Source organism: Melanaphis sacchari, unplaced genomic scaffold (genome assembly GCF_002803265.2).
Source record: "Melanaphis sacchari strain LSU unplaced genomic scaffold, SCAv2.0 Contig34_pilon_pilon, whole genome shotgun sequence".
Taxonomy (NCBI): domain Eukaryota; kingdom Metazoa; phylum Arthropoda; class Insecta; order Hemiptera; family Aphididae; genus Melanaphis; species Melanaphis sacchari.
This window is the reverse complement of record NW_020271213.1, coordinates 615143-637012: the sequence shown is the minus strand read 5'-3', so window position 1 is coordinate 637012 and position 21870 is coordinate 615143. Positions and strand designations below refer to the sequence as shown.

General features: G+C 27.2%; 2 protein-coding genes and 1 long non-coding RNA gene across 3 annotated transcripts; 2 read left to right on the top strand and 1 right to left on the bottom strand.

Annotated features, from left to right (window-relative positions):
* Window positions 1-1173: 1173 nt before the first annotated feature.
* Window positions 1174-6201, top strand: LOC112596792 (cathepsin B-like cysteine proteinase 6). The gene is made up of 6 exons (XM_025342592.1): window positions 1174-1302; window positions 4425-4655; window positions 4759-4959; window positions 5520-5667; window positions 5795-5905; window positions 5993-6201. Exons 1-6 carry the CDS (start codon window positions 1174-1176, stop codon window positions 6199-6201), a joined length of 1029 nt encoding a protein of 342 aa, XP_025198377.1.
* A 1508-nt stretch (window positions 6202-7709) lies between these two features.
* LOC112596793 (seipin) lies at window positions 7710-10375 on the bottom strand. The gene is made up of 5 exons (XM_025342594.1): window positions 10152-10375; window positions 8773-8918; window positions 8490-8692; window positions 8181-8412; window positions 7710-8122 (listed from the first exon to the last, which is right to left on the bottom strand). The coding sequence occupies exons 1-5, from the start codon at window positions 10373-10375 to the stop codon at window positions 7989-7991; spliced, it is 939 nt and encodes a 312-aa protein (XP_025198379.1). The 3' UTR covers window positions 7710-7988.
* A 6455-nt stretch (window positions 10376-16830) lies between these two features.
* Window positions 16831-19244, top strand: LOC112596814. The gene is made up of 3 exons (XR_003114795.1): window positions 16831-17705; window positions 18026-18454; window positions 18872-19244. It is a non-coding gene; the product is annotated as an uncharacterized LOC112596814 (long non-coding RNA).
* The last annotated feature ends 2626 nt before the right edge of the window (window positions 19245-21870 follow it).

The window sequence follows — 21870 nt, the reverse complement described above, 5'->3', positions numbered from 1 at the left end:
GTATTATGATAGTGTACACATGTATATACGTTATACCATATTAAATTATTGTTATTAACTTTAAAAGTTGATTTAATATAATATTACTCCTTACCGTAAAACGGCGTAAATAGGTTTATGGTGTAAATAGGAAATAGTTTAAAATTGATAAACATATTTTGAAAATACCATCGTGTATAGTAAAATGTATTAGATACATTAATGTTTAAAGTCCTCGAGAATAATATTTTTGAATTATAACAAAATAACAAACACCGCGTATCCTTCATTTAAATATGTAACTTGAAGTGCTTATAAAAAAAAAATGTGCCATTGTATCTTTAATATTCTCGAAAAAAAAATGTATAATACCTTGTTTACAATTTTTAAGCTTATAAGTTTATAACCAAATAAAAAATTTAGAATCGACAATAATTTATTGAAAAAAAAAAAACAAAAAATTTTCACACATTAACAAGACTTATCGGTCAAAAAGAGTAGAATATTTCAAAAATTTTAAAAATGTTCTTGTGTATATATAATATCAAATTAAATATTTAGTGAAATTTTGAAATATCTTCCGTTATTCGTTTTTGAGTTACACTAATAAAACAAGATCGATTTAGTTAAAAATTGGTTGTCGTAAATTCATTATTTTTGTTAGTTTTTCCCAATTATAATACTAATATGAAGCTTATGAGTTATGAATTATGATATATACTTTTTAAAAAAATACTGAAAACAATAAAAAATACTCTTCTTATGATTGCTGTTAAAAAAAAACTATTTCATACAAATGCTGATAAAATATTTAATGACTTTTTAGGCTATTACTTGCTAAATATAAATAATCGTATTAAAAAAAAAAATAACAATCGATTATCGTATATATTAGAAACAATAGTAATAAGTAATAACTACTATATAATATTAACGATTTTAAGATATACATTAGGTATATCGATTAAACGATATTCATATTTGATTAATCAAAATCCTGATTAACAATCGGTGTATTTACAGCAATCGAAATAATCGAACAGCTTTACGTCAAGATGGGCGGCATATTTAAGTTTATAAGACAAGAACCGTTCGTCTTTTCTCCATTACTTTAGTTGTACAGTCAACTTTATAGACTATTTATAGTATAGTTGTTCTTCTGAAAATTCTTGCTTTGATAATTTTATTTTTATCATGGCTAGGATTATATATTTGATATCTGTAATTTTACTCGGAGCTTACTTAACAGAACAACTAGAGAGAGCAAATTTTTTATCTCACGATTACATTGATAAAATAAACAGCGTCGCTAAAACATGGAAGGTAAGTTATATTATAATACTTGTAATTATTATTTGTATTTTATATGTACAATGCATTAACACCTATAATAACTAGGTACTAATTATATCGGTGTACGATACTGCAGGCTCTAAATTCTAGAGTTATGTGCACTACACATCCGGAATCGTATGACTGCATTGCAGATTGTAAAACAATTTTTCATAATTTTCAATCGTATGCCATGGTCATTGAGTAACATTATATTTTAACAGTTGTTTAGTTAAGTCAGGGTATAAAATATTATCGATGCATCAGTCCTAACATTTAATTAATTTTAACTGCTAGCTGGTACTCTTATAATACAGATAACACAACTTGTAGGTGGTTGCTGTTTTTGCACGAATTTTTGTATTTTAACAATTATAATACAATACAGTATTTTTATATATAGATATAAAGTAATACAAATGTTTTAAATAATTAATTCAATTAAATATCATAAATATCGACAATAAATAATACGATTGTCTTTTTAAATGTACTCATATGATGTTTTCTGAATAGCTATTACTTATAGGTATTATCATTAGTCAATTACTATAAAATCAATAACCCATAAGTCTATAATATATGTCCAAGTGTAATAATATCATATGACTAGTAAACTTACAGCATGTTAGTCAAAAAGTTTGAAAATTCAATACGAAGTTCTCCGTATGGCGTATGCTTGTTTACAACAATAAAAAATTATTGAATTTTTTTTTTTGAAATTTTCTCTGTTTTAACAAAATTTTATGATTAGTCGAAAATCGACGATTTTTCCTTTAACACTTTTAGTTATTATAATGAAGCATAAAAAATATTAATCGTAGGGATCCAAATCTTTTCACCGTTACGTACCTATGTTATTATTTTTTATATACAACGACATTTTAAAAACGTTTAAACTTTAGACTAATTAAAAACTATACATTATACAATACACTGACGTTGATTTTTAAGTTAGTAATAATAGTAATATTATATCGATGAAATACAATTACAAGAATCTTATTTTTTTTTAGGTATATACAATTGCACACGGTAACTGAATAACAAAGAATGATTTTAACACTTTAAAGGCGTACTGTACGCGAAATTCGACGCAATTTTTTTATATTAAATGGTAAATGTTATAGGTTTCTAGAAATTCGCTTTTTAATTTACTATGAAGATATAAAAAATTAAACGATACAAAAAAGTTTAATTCAATTTTAAAACTTAGATATTGATATAATAATTATAAATTAAAAAAAATATTATTTTACCTGATACTTAAATATATATATTTTATATAAATTCGATGTACATAAGTTTACGTCATAAAAAAATAATTATTATAAAAACAAAATTTTTAAAAATGATTCACTATAATAATGTATTGTTAAATTTACAAAAATAAAATAAAAAAGTATATAATTCTAAGACGTTTAGTTAAATTTTAAAGTACTATTTTCAATTATACTTGAGTAAACATACTGTTGTTCATATTGCTTACAAATATATTTATTTTTTCCTTTTATTTCGACTTATTAATTCCTTTGGAATATTTGATGATTGAAACGGAATAATTAGTATTATCGATTTGTTCTTATTTAGACTACGAGTACCTATATGTACAAAACACTTGGTCATTATTTTTATTTGACATGCTTTACAAAATAAAAAATATGGTCGTATGGATAGAGTTTCCAACTCGAAAACTATTATTATTAAATATATATAAGTATATAGATATTGTGATGTGTAATTAATTACATTATAGAGTAATATTTTTGATATACCAAAATTAGTGTAAAAAATGCATTAATTTGCACAATTAACTGTCTATTGTAATTGTAAGATTTTTTTACTTTATATTAAATTATAAACATCTATAAAAAAAATTAACATTTTTGAATTTTAATTATTATCTGCATTTAATAGTTAATATTTTAATGATACGCAATACACATTATATTACTTAGACATGATTAGCATTACATATTATGTTATCTTCAAAGTAAAATTAATAATATTAATGTATTAGTAAACAAATTAATAGTCTGTTATTTTTCCCAACTATTAGCAATAAACATCTTTACAACCTCGACATTAATTATGTTGCGAATATTTAAGTTATTAAATTCGAGATATCATTAATTGTATTTTGATAGTTACGATTAGCAGGTGCGCTTTTTTGTGTATTTTCAAACATAATGTATAATATTGCTCACATCATTTTTTTTATAAACTATATAATTTAATGAATAATAAAATTCCTAAAATAATTTAAAAAAAAAAAAACCATATTGGATGAGCGATTAGGTACTAATTATAATTTATTGTCTAATAACACGTGCAACATCGTTAAAATGGGAATATATATAGAACGTTTGGGCAAATCGATAAAAAATGTTATCTATTTTGGCGATTGTTTTTTCTATCAAAAATATACTTTTTGTATGAATAAGTTTAAATAGGTTTATTTTTAAACCTAAATTAATTGAAAAAAAAAAATAAAATCACACAATAATTATTAATAGTTAATAATGAATTTTATCTTTAAAAATATATTGGTAAGTATAGTCATATTTTAGCATAATTATGTACAGTAAAAGTCTATTTTTTCATTGTTGACTTTCACTTTAGAGTAGCTAAATCCCTCAATCTTCTTAATATTAGCAATTGAGTGATGTTTCATTTGTTTTACTTCTCAAACCATTTAAGCACCAAATCCAACGTATCAAAAACTTCAAGATGAGACTGTCTATATTCACCTTCAGTCAAATCATTGTCAGTTTAATTTTTCTCTCCCCGACATTTTAAATCTATACTAATAATAATATATAGACTATTTTGACAAAACATATTAACAAAATTTAACTTACAGATTACAAATGTGCATTTCTTAAAATATTAAAGTAGTTCATTTTTCATTTAGAATTACACAAAATGTGTTCAAATGCACGTTGAAATAAATATTGTGCTATTTAATTTTCAAAATTTAAAATCCAAAATTTTTTATTTAAAAATACAAGATTACAGCTATCTGTCACCATTTTTTGATTTTTCACTTCCCTTGGAGTTTCACGTTTCCTAAAGTTAGATAAACCTAACCAAACTATAATATCTGATTACAGGCTGGTGCAAATTTTGATCCTAATACACCGAAAGAAGTAATTTTGGGGTTGTTGGGTTCTAGAAGAATTAGAATAGCTAATGATAAAAACATTTGTAGCCTACTAAAAACCAACGATCCCTCGTACAGATGGTACAACAGAATTCACAAGAAATTTGACGCGAGAAAACATTGGCGCCGCTGTAAAACGATAGGCGCAATTCGCGACCAAGGAAACTGCGGTGCTTGTTGGGTAAATATACCACGCGATAATTTGACGAGAACACAAAACAAATTAAAATTAAAACATGAGCACTTTTAATATAATAATCCTACGAACCAACGACCCTAAACAGGCTTTTAGTACCACTGGGGCATTCGCAGACAGATTGTGTGTGGCGACTAAAGGCAAATACAATCAACTCATGTCCGCCGAAGAGCTAACATTTTGCTGTCATACTTGTGGTTTTGGATGTTACGGAGGTGACCCGTTGCAAGCTTGGATACATTTTAAAAACCATGGCGTGGTGTCCGGTGGCAACTACAATACTACCGATGTATTTATATAATTTATCAAGTATATTATAAAATGATCGTTAGTAACTGCCATAGGCGTGCATGGAAATTCGGTACGAGGTGTGACATGAAGAAAATTTAAATGAGCCTTACCAAACCTAACATAATAATCTCCTCCCCTCCTCTCCAAAAAAGAATATATTTAATAAAAATACCTATTCATAAAAACTCTTTTGGTTATTGGTTAAATATTTATATATTTTTCAACAAACGAATAATTATTAAAAAAAAGATGACTAAATATCTTTTATTAACAAAATATATAATATTATCTAGTATCTAAATTTCTTATACCTATTAATGTTAGACAACCAAAGTAGAATTCATGCTTTGGAACGGCAGGATAAGTAATATCACAATTAGTGGTAACTGGTTACCTAAAGTTCTTAATGCTTCATCATCGTGACTCGTGAGTTAGCATTTTAACGTTTTTAACTATTTGTAGCTTAAGCATTAAACAAAGTGCTCGAACGAATTAAAGTCGTACGACAAGCTACAAGCAACACTCTGTGCGCACGCCAATGGTTATTGTATTTTATAGGGATGTCAACCATACCAAATTGCACCTTGTCATCACTGTCAAAGTGGAGTAGGTTCGTGTGAAAGCCACCAAGTAGAAAAAAATCATAAATGCAGCAAAAAGTGTTACGGCAACAAAAATATCAACTTTAGAAGTGATCACTCGAAGAGTAAGTCTAAAGAGTAACTAATAAATAATAATAATAATATTTTGACGCAATCGACATATTATGATGTTTCTTTATTATTCATATAACCATACATCAATAATTGATCGCATATAATTTATGATTATAGCTAAAAACGCGTATTATCTTGCATTCGAATCTATTCAAAAGGACGTGCAAACTTACGGGCCAGTCGAAGCATCATTCGATGTATACGATGACTTTTTGCATTATAAATCTGGTTGGTTTAGAAAGACAGTTACTCATTTATTTTATAATATAAATATTATACAATGTGTCTTACGAATTTTATTTGTATCTACAACAGGTGTTTACTCAAAAACTAAGAACGCAAAATTTTTAGCAGCTCATTCTGTTAAGTTAATTGGCTGGGGAGTCGAGCACGGTGTAGACTATTGGTTAATGGTTAACTCTTGGGGCAAGGAATGGGGACATAAAGGACTTTTCAAAATAAGAAGGGGCACAAATGAATGCGGAATCGACAATTCAACTACAGGAGGTGTACCTCTTATCTAATAACATATTATATTAAATTAATAATATTTTTTATTTTATCGTTTAAACCAACGTATTTCAATCATTCAACTGCTTACAAACAAATTATTCGGTTGTACTCAAAATAAATATTCATTATTTATTAATTACTCATAATTTTTATTTTCATAAACAGTGTCATTTTTAAATTATAGCAGTGCCAAACAATTATAATTTATCGTGTATTGAATAAATTAATTAATTTATGCATTGTAATCAGTGTTGTACATAATCATTTATTTATTTTAATTTGATTTAATGCAGACAAATACACAATCAATTGACTTCTGTTCATGGTATTAGTCATATAACCATATGTTAAACGACTTAAAAACGAACAGTTTGCGAGTCATTTAAAGCAGAACTTAGAATATACCCAATACCCATGAAAAAAAGTTCCCATTGTTCACCGCGGAAAGTTTACGTTGTTATACTACTTATACTAACGACAATTAATGATTATTTACTATGCACTCACGTATACTGCAAATACTTTTCGTATTGCTTATATTGAAAAGGAAATCCTTAACACATTAAAAATTTATGTCATTATTAAGTAGGTAGGTACTTAAACCTATTAAAAAGTAAAAAGTATAAAAATCGATACAAGATAAGGCTTCTCTATTAAAATACACTTAGGTACAACATAGTATTTATGAAAATAATTGTCAATTTATATAGATATAACATTGACAATGCTCATAAATTAATATAAATATGGGGTGATACCGTGATTCTATTGAATGAAGTCTTCAACCAATTACAAATTCATAGGGCACAGCAACTGAAAATTGCAATAAGTAATCTATATACTAATGTATAATATAAAATTGTCACATTACTTTTTTTCCGTTAACAATAATTTTTTTTTTTTTTTTTTAATATTGGTAATTGAGCTGTGAAGTGTCAAATAGGACAAAAAAAAAATTATTTTTGTCAAAAACATTTTGAATACTGAATATAATAGAAGCATTAGAGAACTTTAATATATATTCATTTTAAAACATAGTTTGCTAAAAAATACTTAAATGTGTAAATATACTAAATAAATAACAAAACTTATATATTTTGTAAAAGATGTCTGTCTTAATATCATCCATCAATAAATATATCACAAGGCAAAATTGATATGCAAGTATATCAAATAAAGAGTATTGAAGCATTTGCTTAACAATAATATAAAATAATTTATGAATAAAATTTGAACATATTAATTCAATGTTTTATTCGCACAATTTAAAGTAATATTAATTCATATTATAAATGCTTTATGTTGCATAATACAACATGTTTGCAAAAATACATTTATTTTTACACTCAAATGGATGGCAAAGTAGTTAGTGCTCACATTTTAATGTGTTAGTACATAATACAATATAAACAATAAATCATTCAGAATTTGAATTATATAAGTATTTTATCAATAGAATTTGGTAATTAAAATGGCGTATAAAACTAAAAATATATTACTTTAACAACAAACAACCAATAAAATAAAAATAAAAAAAGGAATAATATTAAGTAGTAAACATTTTAATCTTAGATATAACATAAAATGCTTAACTAAAGCACCACAGAAACAGTTTAACAGTCTATAATCTAAAATTTATATTTTTCTAGTACCCATCAGTTTCAAAACCATAACAAAGATTAAAATAGTATTTTAGGCATAATGATAGTTTTCTTAACCCGTTAGTTATACATTTTACCGTAATCTAATTGTGACAATTCAAATTACTTTTATTTCTTATTAGAAATAAGACTATTAACTATTGCTCAGGAATCATTAGGTTAGAGGATGAAAATTTATAAGGGAGAAACTCTTTTTTGCACAAATCATCTGATACTTCAGATTCATCCTCTGAATCAAATTCATCCAAACGTTCGGATCGATCCAAGAAATCTGCAAATAAATACTAACGAATAATAACAAAATAATTTTGAAATGATTAATTATTTACCATTTGGTTCATTTTTATACACTTCAGGTCCATATATATGTCGCCATGACATTGAGAACACAAAAAATACAAAAAGGAGATTTGATCCAATTCCTAGACAAGCTGATAAGATTGGCCAATGAAACATAAGGTAACGTAAACCACCCAAGTTAGCAATGATATTTAACTTGGTAGAATAAATTTGAATATCATGATTTAATATCTCAAAGTAAATGTCTGTAACTGGATGTAACTAATAAATAAAATGTATAATATGTAAAAAAATATTAATGCGAAATTATACCCAACAAAATATAAGTATATAAGTACTTGATCTTCTTCGTAATCTGTGAACATTTCTAACTGGATTAATTGTTTTTCTGCGGATAATTCTGTCAGGTAAAATGGTACCATGAACAATGTATGAATAAGACGATACAATTGACTTTTGTATCTTAATCTACTGGATCGACAGGAAGAAGATATAAGATAACCATATTTGTCGCCCAAACGAACACAGAGCATAAACATTCCTAAAATATTTTATAAAGACAAAGGATAGAATATGAAAGAGTATTGATAAAACTTATGTCAGTTTTTACAGTAATCTCACCGATTTCTTCATTAACTGGTGATTCTGGTAACTCAACATCAACAGTCATTTTGTATTTTTGACCAATCATTAACAATTGATGATTTTTGGTTAACTGAACATGTGCTGATGGATAATCACATATACCTTTATCGCTGTAACAGGATCTGAAATCAAAATGTTACAAAAATTAATAAAATCTAAATCTTATAGAAATGTAATTACATTTTAAACTATTGTATTAAAATATTTTTCTTTAGGACTTTGTATAATATATTTCAAAAGTATTCAAATATTTTAAGCATGCCTACTTAATTCTACTAATTGTGTTTGGTATTGAATAGCAATGGTTTTCTATTGTTTCTAAACAAAACTGTCAATGTTAAAAGTTTTATTCCTGATAACTCATATGAATATTTACATATATACATATATTTTCTCCTACAGAAAATAAACAAAGGCTAAATAAGCAGAAAAAGTATATGTGACAGGAATTTGTACACATAAATGTTGTAATAAAAAAATTATACAAATAATAAGGAAATATTTTTAAATATAGCAGTTACCTATTGATAACATTTCTCTAATTGATCCATTATTTTTTTTAAATTAATTTTTACTAATATTATACATAATTAGATATTTAGCAGATTAATTATTTATATTACAATTATAAAAACTTAATCATAAATTATAATGCATATAATATAATTGTTATAATTATGGAAATTAAAAAAATTATTATGTATTTTTAATTAATTATTCAATTATTCATTAATAACATAAAAACATGTAATATAATTATTATTAGCTATTATCATTAAGAGTTCATAATAACTCTTGACTCTCATGAGTATCAAATTATCATAACTTAATTTTATTCAGATACCTACTAGATAATTTAAATTGGTTATTTGTTTATGATGAAATCATAATATATTGAACAATAATAACACAACCACATAACCTAGGCTCAGGCAGCCTATATTGTACCACGAGAAATTTTTTCTTATCCATCATTATATAAAACATAGGTGGCAAACTTGCAGCTCACGAGCCACATGTGACTCTTGTCATTGTCAGATATGGCTCACGTCATATTTATAAAATCAAAATTTTAATGTTTTTGGTATTAGATTATAAAAAATTATCAAATAATGTAAAATGTGTCTATAAACATTTTGGCTCTTAGTATTATTGTATTTGTCTATGTGGCCCAGGAACTTATTCATATTGACAACCCCTGGTATAGAAGGACAAGGTGTTTGAATGATTTTATCCATTAGGACACCAAATTCTATTAGTAATTTCAACTCTTATCGATGTTTAAAAGTATATGGCTAATAAAATGTATGTAAACCACACAATCAGAACAAGACATTTATAAGTTGAATACTTACTTAAATTGCATGTGAACTGGACGAGTGAACATTAGAGAAGGCATATATGCATAATAGAAAGCTATATACAAAAATATAGACACCCAGACGATGGTGACAATAATCATTGAGAATAATCCACCCTTGTACGACGTGTCCAGCAAACGGTTAACAACGTCTGAGGCCATATTGACGGTTTTGTCGACCTTCTCGTCGACGATTCTCTTTAATCCAAACATTTTCATCGTTTCCGACGAGTTCGTAATCTATCAATATGGCTTTCAGTTATGACTTATGATTGCAATACGTATAAGACGAGCAACAAGTGGCACGTAGTAAAGCGCGCGTTCACACTACGCGCACTATAATGATATTCTAAATAATCGTAATTTATTAAATTATGAAGCCTACATAATTTATAACGGCTGGGTAATGTTAAACGATCTTAGACAATAAATTATAACCATTGATGATAAACAATATTTTACTCGAACCATAATTATTATGAAAAATGACTGGTTTCAAAAAAATAGAATTGATAACGGTTCGGCGGCACCAGTATCGGAGATAACGACTACCGTGGTAGTGCGTGTGTGTGTGTGCGTTAACACGGGATAGAAGGCGCGATAAAGGTTAAACGGTACAGACTACAGATCAAAACGAATTGATAGAATAATATTAAAACAATACAACAGCCAATGAATATTATTTGAATATACCTTACTTATAGGAGGTTCGTACTTTGTACTCTATAACAATAATCGTTTACGATAAGACACGAAAACCATCGACTGCTGTAATAGTAAGTAATTAATTACATAATAATATATGGCCATATTAATATCATAGGCAATACTGCAATAGGTACCTGCTCGCAACAGTTAATACGTCCTGCTAATACTATTTTAGGCGCTCGGCGCGCAGTACCCACTGAGTGTTTTAATTGGAAAACATTCAAAAGTTTTAAGTATTGATAAACTCGAATGAGTACTATATACATAGTGTAATCAAAAATACGATCAATTTTAATTTAAATACCCGTGAGTATAACAATATTTTTTTAAATAAGAATACCTAATTATATTTGTTTACTCTGTATTGGGACGTGTGATGCAGTTTTTTCAATATTATGTAATATTGTCATACGATAAGCGTATTATAGTTACATCAATTATTTTATTGTTTTAATTTTACTATTTCTTGCATTTTGTACAAGCTATACAAAACGTTAATATACTAAGCCATAGAATAAGTACTGTATTGTAATTAATTTAATGAGAAGTTAAAAATTATACTTGAAATCATTATTATAAATATATTTATTTATAGATAAGTATGATAAAATCAAAGACATAGACATAAATCATCTGAAAATTGAAAGCGTAAGAAATATTCTGACGATGAAACTTTATACCTATGTATTTATAAATAATGGTATAAATTTTATTACAAATTTAAACTTCTTTCAAACGGTATAGACAACAATTTTAGAATATTAGAGTCATTGATTGAAATTTAAAATTGAACTATGTAAAAGTTATTATTGAAGAAGGAAAAACAATTATACATGTAACATATAAGTAACTGAGAAGTCTGTCACAATTGAGCGCTGAGAAAATTGGGAGATGCAACAATTTCGCAAAAGGATAAAAGGCATTTGAGAAATTTTTCATTGTTACCTCCATATTTTAGATACTGAGTAGAATAATGAATGTATCGATTTTATAATGATGAGTATTTATTTTCTGTCTGCCAACACTTTTTGAGGCAAAAAAAACTTCAATTTTTAATTTTGGAAGTGGTTTACTGATTTTGGTTAGCATACCTATTGAAGATAGAATTAGTACTTAAGAGGTCAACAATAAAAAAACTTTAAGTACTTTTCAATATAATCGGGAAAAATAAAAAAAATTACAGAAAAACAAGAATTTTTACGCATAACCAATATTTGAGAAAAAAATCATATAATGTAATTTATGTGTGTAACTCAAAAACAAATAACCAATAATCATAGATACTTGAAATTAGAATTTCATATATACATAATAAGTATATAATATAATGAATAAAAAATAAAAATACATACCTATTATAATATTTTGATACTCTTAAAATTTCTTATAGACATTTCAAATTTTTTTTTATATATAAATGTCGACAAAAAGTTTCTACATCATAATACTTGAAAATATATAAAAAGTTCCTACATATAAAAACTACCTAAAATAAAAAATAAAAATTATTGAAAATCATTTTTAATTTTTTAAAACACCTAAAAGAGACTTTGTTACTCATTACATTCTAACTTTCTTAAAATTTCCAATACCATATATTATCAACATTCTCGCATGTTATAATGTGTATAGTTGAGTATATTTTGTTACTGATAAGTTATAACACTTATAACTAATAGACCGTAGATTAGAAGGCGCAACAACAAACTATCGTGTTTATCAAATATTCATATGCTCGAGAGGTAGTAGTCCGCTGGAAATATTAAGGAGTTGTCCTAATGATCCTTTAAATATTAAAATAAAATTTTATAATAACTTATTGTTGATTGTGGTGTTCGTAAAGTTGCAGATCTAGGTATTTATCAAGAAATCTTATAAGTTGACCATTAAAATAATAAATAATTATCGTATTCTATCATATAATTGTTCTTAAAACTTATATTCTTACTGTGATGTAACTTATAAATGTATTGTTCATGTACAAGATATTAATATACATAAATATTAAACATATAATATAAAACAATTGGCAAGTGGACACCGCTTTGTTGTACATAAGGTGTCGAGCAGATCACTGTAATGGATATGTTTAACTTTAATTCAATTAATTATCATTATATACGAAAAACGATTCTGACCCGTTAGATTGTATTATAAAATATATTTTATGATGTGTTTATCAGAGTAAATTGACGTACTATCAAATTTTTAGGTAAGAACATTTACTGTGTTCTCTCGTTGAGTTTTACAATATTTTAATTTTTAAGTGAGTTATGAGCATTTTCAAATATTAATATTTTTTATACTCATAACTTACTTAAAAATTAAAATATCGTAAAACTTAACGAGAGAACACAGTAAATGTTCTTACCTAAAAATGTAATAATAAGTCAATTTATTTTAATAACTAAAAGCACACTATTGAAACTGGTAAATGTTTAATACCATGTGTATTTGTGTACAATACATAATATATCCAAGGCCCCTCGCAGAAATTTTTCTCAGGGGGGGGGCAGCAAAAAATAATACACTTACCATAAATTCTGTTTTTTATATCACATCGTAAAAAAATTATTTATTTATTTTAATATTGCAAGTGTCACCTTATCAGTTATCAGTCCTCCTTATCGCCCTTCAAGACGCTATATAAAATGCAAATAAATGCAATAAAAATTAAGTAATATCTTAATTAGCGGGGGGCCGTGGCCCTCCCTGCCACCCCTGTGGGTGGCCTTGAATATATTTTAATAGGTATCAACAAATGTAACCACCATATTGTGTATAATATACTGGTAACGAACAGACACAACAGTGATTAAAGTCATATTTTAATTTTATGTAATTATATCGTAAATATGAATCATTATCATAAAGATGTTACGGAACTTTGTCGCCATCGCCACTAGAAACAATTACACCTCGCGGCAGCCGGACGCGTGTTCAGTCACTTCCGGAGACCCACGAATAACTATTCCCAGATTTCCCGATTTCCCGGTTGTGGCTGAACGTCGAATGGGTAAGTCGGAAGTTCAAAGTGTCCGGCGGGCTGGCCGAATTCGTCGACGAGTTTGGCGTGAGACAGGCCGGCTTATATCTGGCATTCGCGTTCGGTTAGGGGTCCGACTGCGCGGACGGCGTGGACCGGGACGTGGCGGCTGAATGGAGGACGGCCGCAGCCCGGGCCGGCGTGGCCGTGGCCTCGGAGGCTGTGCTAAACGATACGTGCGTGGCCAATAGGCCGGAAACGCGTGCAACTGGTATTCCGTGTCGGAATTCGGCCGAACCGGATTTCGTTACGTCATGTTTTTTCATTTAAAATCACAGTCTATTTTATTTAAAATAATTATAAATAAATATTTTAAACACCGTTTCAAAGTTTTAATCAACATATTATTGAAAATAAAATAATAATGAATTTTAAACACACTTGGGCGATTCATCTTTGTGTTTAATGTAGAAAATTATAACAATCGTAACTATTATTAGTGCAGTTAACTATATAACTATTCATTAATATGGACATACTCGTATTGTTATGATCTTTATTGAAGTTATAACTGGTTACTGTTTACGTATTATGATATTTGTATAATTATTGCATTATTATTACTGTCATTGAGCATTGGATAATGATTAAAATAAATAAAATTAATATGTATAAAAAATTGACTACTTAAAAAAAATTATTATTATAAACGTACAATGGTTGTTATTATTTCTGGAAATAATAATATACAGTCGAATTCGCTTATTACGATGCCGTATATAACGATATTCCGGGTAAAACGATTCCAAACAATGTATTTGGTTGGTTTTATATTTAATGTGTAGTTACTTTTTATAATGCGGATATAACAAAATTCGGTTATAACGATCATATTCTCTAGGTCCCTTGAAGATCGTTTTAAGAGAATTTGACTGTACATTGTTATTGTCATTAATAAAATAAAATCTACAATTTACAACAATTATTGTACAATAAAAATCTTATTAACGATGATTAAGAAATTGTAATCAATATTTATTTTATGCTAAACACTATAGCTATTTATAATTTTAATTATATTTTACGATAGTAAATTATTATCGTACATTGCGTCTAAATACGTTATTTACGTATATGGACGTACGATCGAATTATGTATTGTTCGTTATTGTAAGATTTGTAATATAAAAATATTGCTGTGCCCAGCAGTTTAATTTGAATGCATAAACTTGGATAGATATTTTGTATTTTGTGGTAATAGATTTCTAAGGATTGCAGATGGTTTTAGAGAGAATAAGAAAACGTCAGCTTACCACTTCAGTTGAGTACGGTCATATTTCATTCACCTGTTCTGAGTACCTATTGTTACTTTGTATTCAGTTCAATTCAATGAATTGATTTCTCTTTTACCATAAAAACTTATGCTTGGACTAGTCTGTGAATAGAACATTCATCGGTTTACCTAACTCAACCAAGTCTGACAAAAATTTTTATTATTTCTGCACCATAAATTATGCATTGTTGAGGATTAGGAATTTTTTTAATTATATTTTTCGATATTCAATATTCAGCTAAGCGACAGCATTAAAAAAAAAATACTTTTAAAATAGGTAATTGTTTAAATTAGTTAATTCAAAATATTATGGAAATATAACTATTTAAAGTAAAATATTTAAAATAATCTTCAGGTATAAAAAAAAATTTCTGAAATAGGTAATTTATTTTAATAAAAAATATGTTTATTGAATCCATGGAAGATCTGTACAAAGCAACTATAATTATAAAAATAATTAATGAAAACAAGTTATAACGGTTTAACATTGATACAAAACTATTGTATATTAACACGCTTAACGGTCAACATTAAATAAGATGCGGTCAACTAAAATGAATATTACTCACAATATAAGTGATATACGAGATGTCTGTTACATAGAAATACCGAACACAATGTATACATTTAGTCACTAATAAGCAAAAGAGAGAAAAAATTATCATCATCTATAAGTATTTACAAATTAACTATAATATAATCATTATAACATCAAAAGCCACAATGACGTGGTATTTTTTTAGTGACGATAATAAGTAGACAATAGTAACAAAATTAAAATCTAATAAATCAAAGAATTAGGTGCGTAATAAAATAGTATTTAGTGGTAAAAACATATATTTCATAAATGATTTAAATACTTGTGTTCAATTGGCGAATTTCAAATTTTTATGAGTTCTCTAATTTTTTTTTTTTTTAATTTTTTTTTTTTATTTATTGTTACAGCATCAACTACAAGGTTATTAGCTTACAGTAGTAATATTTGAAGTTATCTTATAATATAATATATATTTACAATAAGTTAAAATTATATTTTGTTGTACATTTCAATTTTTTTAGGAAGGAAATTATTTTTTTTGGATCTGTATATGGTCCAATGGCTTCGTAAAGGTTGTTTGGGATTGCGTGTTTTTCTCTGGCTTGAGTAAAAAGTTGACAATGAACGAGTACGTGTTTGACGGTGATGATTAAGTTGCAAGACGGGCATATGTGAGGTTCGGATTTTTCCATTCAGTAACCATGGGAGAATCGCGTATGGCCAATTCTAAGTCTTAAGTTCTCTAATTATCTGTATATTATAATGTAAAAATACTTATTATTATGAGTACCTAACCTACCGCTAAACTATCAAGATTCTTTTAGAAGTATAGATACAACTATAAAAATTGTAAATATGATAATATTATAGAACTTGTATAAATTTATCATTTATGAACTGATAGGTATTTTAAACCGCGGTTTTTTAAAAAAAAAAAAGTTAACGAAAATGCATAATATTAAATTATGAGTGTTGTTATTATTTTATTTTTTTGTAGTAGAAAATATTTTATGATTTAAAATATTTACAGTCTATTTTTTTAAAACACGTAATTATTGGTTATTTTAAATATTTTATGCGCGAATATATCAGGAAATCTTAAAATTACGAAAAACTTTTGCCAATAATTCAAACTTAGAAAATCATAAAAGTTTAATTAATCCTAAATAAATGTCTGATCCGAAACGAGAATAATATCTCATGGGCTGTATACTAGAATGTCTCAATGATAATTACGATAAAAGGTCTAATGCTAATTATTATTGACGTCCGTCAACGAGATGGGAAATTTGAATTTTTAGCGGAACAGGTCACAGGCGGGTTGTTGCGTCAATTGCACCACTCTGTGTCTGTGCGTCAATAGGTCATGCCGACGGGGCCTATGCTGACGGGCGACGGCGTCGTTATGGAAACCAGCCGATCCAATGGGTACGTGAACGGTAGAATAAACGGTCTATTTGCCACCCAACGTGTCCTGAGCGCGCCTCAGTCGCCGGCCGTCTCGATCAATACAGCTCAGATAGTCAGATCTGACCGCAGTTCAGCACCTCTTATACCTCACCACGTCGTGCTGTCGTATGTAAGTGTCCGGTATTGTGGGTGATGACGATTCGTAACTCCACTTGTACGTTTTCCTGATATCTGGTTATGCAGTCATTACTTCATTAGACCGGTCATCCGCCGATGTACTAACTGTTTAACGCGAGTTCGACGATTTGATTGTATTTGACCAATTATGATCACAGTATTATTGGAATTTTAGAGGTACCTATACAGTCGTTTGATCCCTACATGTTTGTTGAGCTGTAGACAGATTGAGCCGATTCTAGCGACTGGACATAGAGCAAACTAACGCCGGTTATGGAGCACTTTGACCGGAAAAATATGTGGCCGCCCATATCACGGAAGTCGTCGACCTCGATCTCATCACGGCCTCATTTCAGCCTTAATGCTGACTGCAGCCCGGGAAATTATTGAAAAACAGGTCAGTATCGACGATGTCCTTTGTAACGTCGCGGTTTACTAAGGAGAGATTTGTTAGCGCTAGGTAAACGTGCTTAGGTCAATTTTTGTGGTTTCCCAAGTTTGAATGTTATTGGTAATTTCTTGTTTTCCAGGAAGTGACGTACAAGATATTTGAAGTAATATTGTTACGAATTTTAATGAAATTCATAACCATTTAAATAAATTGTAAAAGATATGTTACGAAAAAAAAAAAACTAAATACGCAAAATTTAATATAAGTTTTTCCTTTACAGACAGTGTTAATATTTTTCTTAGTTTAAAATATTTGTCAATTTATAGATGATATACTTCAACAATCCAATCCAATTTCCCCGTTGAAGTCTTTCGAGGTTCTTGGAAATTTGCTAGTCAATCAATTTTCTCGCCCACTGAACAGACATGTGTGAATTGGACGACTGTAAATCTAAATTATCTATAATACGGGGATCACAAGAAGTTACGTACAATCTAATCGAAGAGCTTGCGTTCAGTGGTTTTCAAAATTACGCGGCGGATCATCGGTTTAGTGGTGCATTGACTGCATAACCTACCACTTATCAGAAGATCTACGTGCGGAGTAGGTTATCTACCACAATATCGGACACGAATATGCGATGGCGGGGCGTGGGAGGAATGCGGATTAAACCTCGGCCCAGTTGATGCGGTACCATTCGCTGTCGTCGGCAACTGACCACTACACACATTTAATTGGAGACATTTGAGTATTTGGTAATAATCGACTTTCTTTAGTTTACTTGGTAGTTTGTTTATTTTATTGTGCGTCAATTGAAGTTTTGTTGTCCAATAATTTTATCCGTGACTAATGAGAGTAACTAACTCACTCAAATACGAATACACAATAATACAATGCTTTGGTTTTGTAGAAATAAAAATAATTAACTAGTCGTCACCACAAGTATGCAATACTTATAAGTAAAAATTATTTTAACAAAACATATTATTTTCAAAATTATACGGTAAAAGCTAAATTTTGACATTAGATAAAAAATTTAACTAGTTCAAAACATTAACTAACTTTTTAACTGGTTAATGCCTATCGCTGCAAATGTGGTCATAGTTAAATATTAGTCACTTTAAATTATAGACTAATAATAAAAATTGATAAATTTATTTGTTTATTTATAGACATGAGTCAAATTAAGAAAAAAATCCTTCTCTATTCTCCTTACTATTCAGCTCTGTTTTTCAAAATGAATCATGTCAATATAATCCACAAGATATCAAATGTTTCATCGTTTGTTTGAAATGGAATGAATCATGGAGCCCACGTTATACAACGAAATAATTTTGTTTCATGTCCAACGGCGATACAACAAGTTCAGCAGTACAAATTTACTTGAGACACTTATTATTTTTGAAAAACGAAATGCAATGCTCACTGCTTATGTTTTATTAGAAACATTTCAGAGAAAACCGACTGGTTAGTGGTTTATAACTACCTATCTATAAAATCTATAATAAACTAACGAGCACTGATTAAATAAGTACAAACCTAATGTGTACATACTTTTATATTTAAGTATTAAAATAAATTTTTTTTCAATTTATCATGAAGAATATTTTATATTCATACTTAAATATTTAAATATTACAATAACAAAACTTTTTATTTATTATGTATCATAAAACATTATTTGTTAACCTAACCTAGGAATTAAGATAAGAATGTATTTTGGTGACATTTAACAAGTTAATAATATGCCTTTAAATGACTTTAAACTATATAAGTATCTTAAATTTGTAATTATTAATTTACTGGTTGTTGTCAAACTAAGTGTGTAACTACAAAAAATAGATAAATATTATGATATTATCCAAAAATATATTATGTAATCTTCATTTTTATTTAATAGAATATTATCTGAATTTTTTTTTTATCAATGATTGTGTGTGTGTGTCATTATATTTTATATTTCTGAACAACTTTGTCTATGGTTATGACTTATAGTAAAGAACGAATATTTAGATTCTTAAAAGCTTAAAATATTATGTTAATAGGTTACTAAAAAACCCTAAAATATTCTCTAAATATTTGTCAACTTGTAAATATGCAAATCATATATATTTTTTTCTAAAGTAGTTCAACACAAACAATAAATAATTTATGCACTATTCCTTTGATAACAGGTAAAATATTTAAATACAAAGGTAAAAACAAATTTAACATTAAAAAATCATTTTCTTCACGTTATCAGTTATCAAATATGATAGTAACAATCACGGCTGGAGTAATAGAATCAACAGAATAATCAACATTACCAATTTGATTACAAACAAGTAGATAATTGAATGATTTCTAATTTTTATCATTCTTATATCAAGTTACAGTAGAACCCCTCTCATCCACACTCGGCTGGTCCGCTGCTCCGGTTGATCCGACCATAGTATAATCGATATGAATACTATGTAATTTAAAAATACAATTTGGATTTTCTACTTTATAGAAGATATTATATCAAATTAATTACTAGTTTAATATTTCCTTAGTACTTATTTTTTCCTAGAAAAAATTGTTGCTGAAAAAAATCACAAATCAAAAAATTAATAATATATATAATTTTGTATGAATAATACTAAAATGTATTCTAAAATATAAAAAAATAGGATAAATATTATCTAATATCCAAAATATGTTTTAATATGTGAAATAAAATTTTTATTATTAACTCTGTGATGGGACAAATCTTCCAAATTTTTCACTATTGTAAAGCTGCATAAAGTTAATAAAAATTTTTAAAAAATCTAAAGATCCGCTCTATAGTTATTAGTAATAATGCATTTATAGTAGGTATTATACATTTAATTGAATCATAATATTTGTTTATAAACACGAAAATGATCAAATATTTTAAGCAAACTTCATTCATTATTTTTAGTTGAAACAGGCAAGTTCTAGTACAAGATTCTAACCCAATTTTTTGTAATTAATAATATATCTGTAATGGATTTATTCAATTTTGTGAGCTAGCACTATTTTTTTGGGGGGATCCCATACGTTCCGTATTTGAGTGAAGTGTCCCGACACTAGTTTAAAAATAACACTTTTGGCCCATGTTTTGGATAATCCGTCTCGTATGTACTTTATTTTAAAAATTAAATTTTTTCATATCATTTAGATTTTTACCAAAACCATTAAATCTAAATCAAATAATAATTAATAATTTTTATTTGATTATGATTGTGTTTAATTTAATTTTACGGTATATTTAGCAACTATGAGGAAAATTAAATGTTACATCAATGCCAAAATATGTAATTTTAGCAATCAAATGTTTACAAAGAATTTGTGTGAAAAATATCACATATTTAATTTTGTAATATTTTGATTGCTAACATAAGTCCCGTCACCCTTTCCCAAAATTAACACCAATATAAATTACAAGTATAGATATGATTTAAAATGTCCCATATTTAAAAAAATAAATCTGGAATCCCTATTTTTATTTTCATTAATGTAAGGTAAACCTTGATACGTTATGTGAATTGTGAATTTTATTGAAGGGCAATTTTTTTTTTCATTACTAATAATAAGTAATAACAATTAATTTATAATCATTATTTTCATAACTAAATTTTATATATTTTAATAAAAGTAATTATAAATATTAAGAAAGTATATATGAGGATATCTGCTGTAGAGTAAGTATCGAATGGTACACTGTACTGTATGCAAATAAATAAGTAAATAAAAATAGAAAATACAGTTTATGGTGATTTTTAAAGATTAAAAATAAATTATTTATACAATATAAGAAATTATTTATAAGATGGGTTTGAAATGAAAATGTCAATAACAGAAATAATGGTTATATATTTTTTTAGATTTTATGGTTTCAATATGAATTACTTATGAGGAACTTTATACTATATTTTTAAGTTATAAATAAAACAATTGTACATTTATATATAAAATGAATAAAAAAGTAATTTAAACATCAATCTATAATTTTTATAGTTTTTTGTTAAACTTATTCATTGATTTAATGATTCTATAATAACTAGTAATAAAATGTGTAACCCACACATTTTTTCATAATTTTCAATCAAAATGATCTTCACACACTTTCTGCATATTCAGTATTTGTTCCAGATCTACAAAGTTTCTAAGTGGTTCACAACTTAAT

Coding starts and splice junctions, on each gene's coding strand:
- LOC112596792 (XM_025342592.1), top strand. CDS start 1,174: ATGGCTAGGATTATATATTTGATATCTGTAATTTTACTCGGAGCTTAC. Junction 1,303..4,424: donor GCGTCGCTAAAACATGGAAG/GTAAGTTATATT, acceptor ATCTGATTACAG/GCTGGTGCAAATTTTGATCC. Junction 4,960..5,519: donor GCAACTACAATACTACCGAT/GTATTTATATAA, acceptor TGTATTTTATAG/GGATGTCAACCATACCAAAT.
- LOC112596793 (XM_025342594.1), bottom strand. CDS start 10,375: ATGAAAATGTTTGGATTAAAGAGAATCGTCGACGAGAAGGTCGACAAA. Junction 8,919..10,151: donor CCAGTTCACATGCAATTTAA/GTAAGTATTCAA, acceptor TTTTGATTTCAG/ATCCTGTTACAGCGATAAAG. Junction 8,413..8,489: donor CAGATTACGAAGAAGATCAA/GTACTTATATAC, acceptor TTTATTTATTAG/TTACATCCAGTTACAGACAT.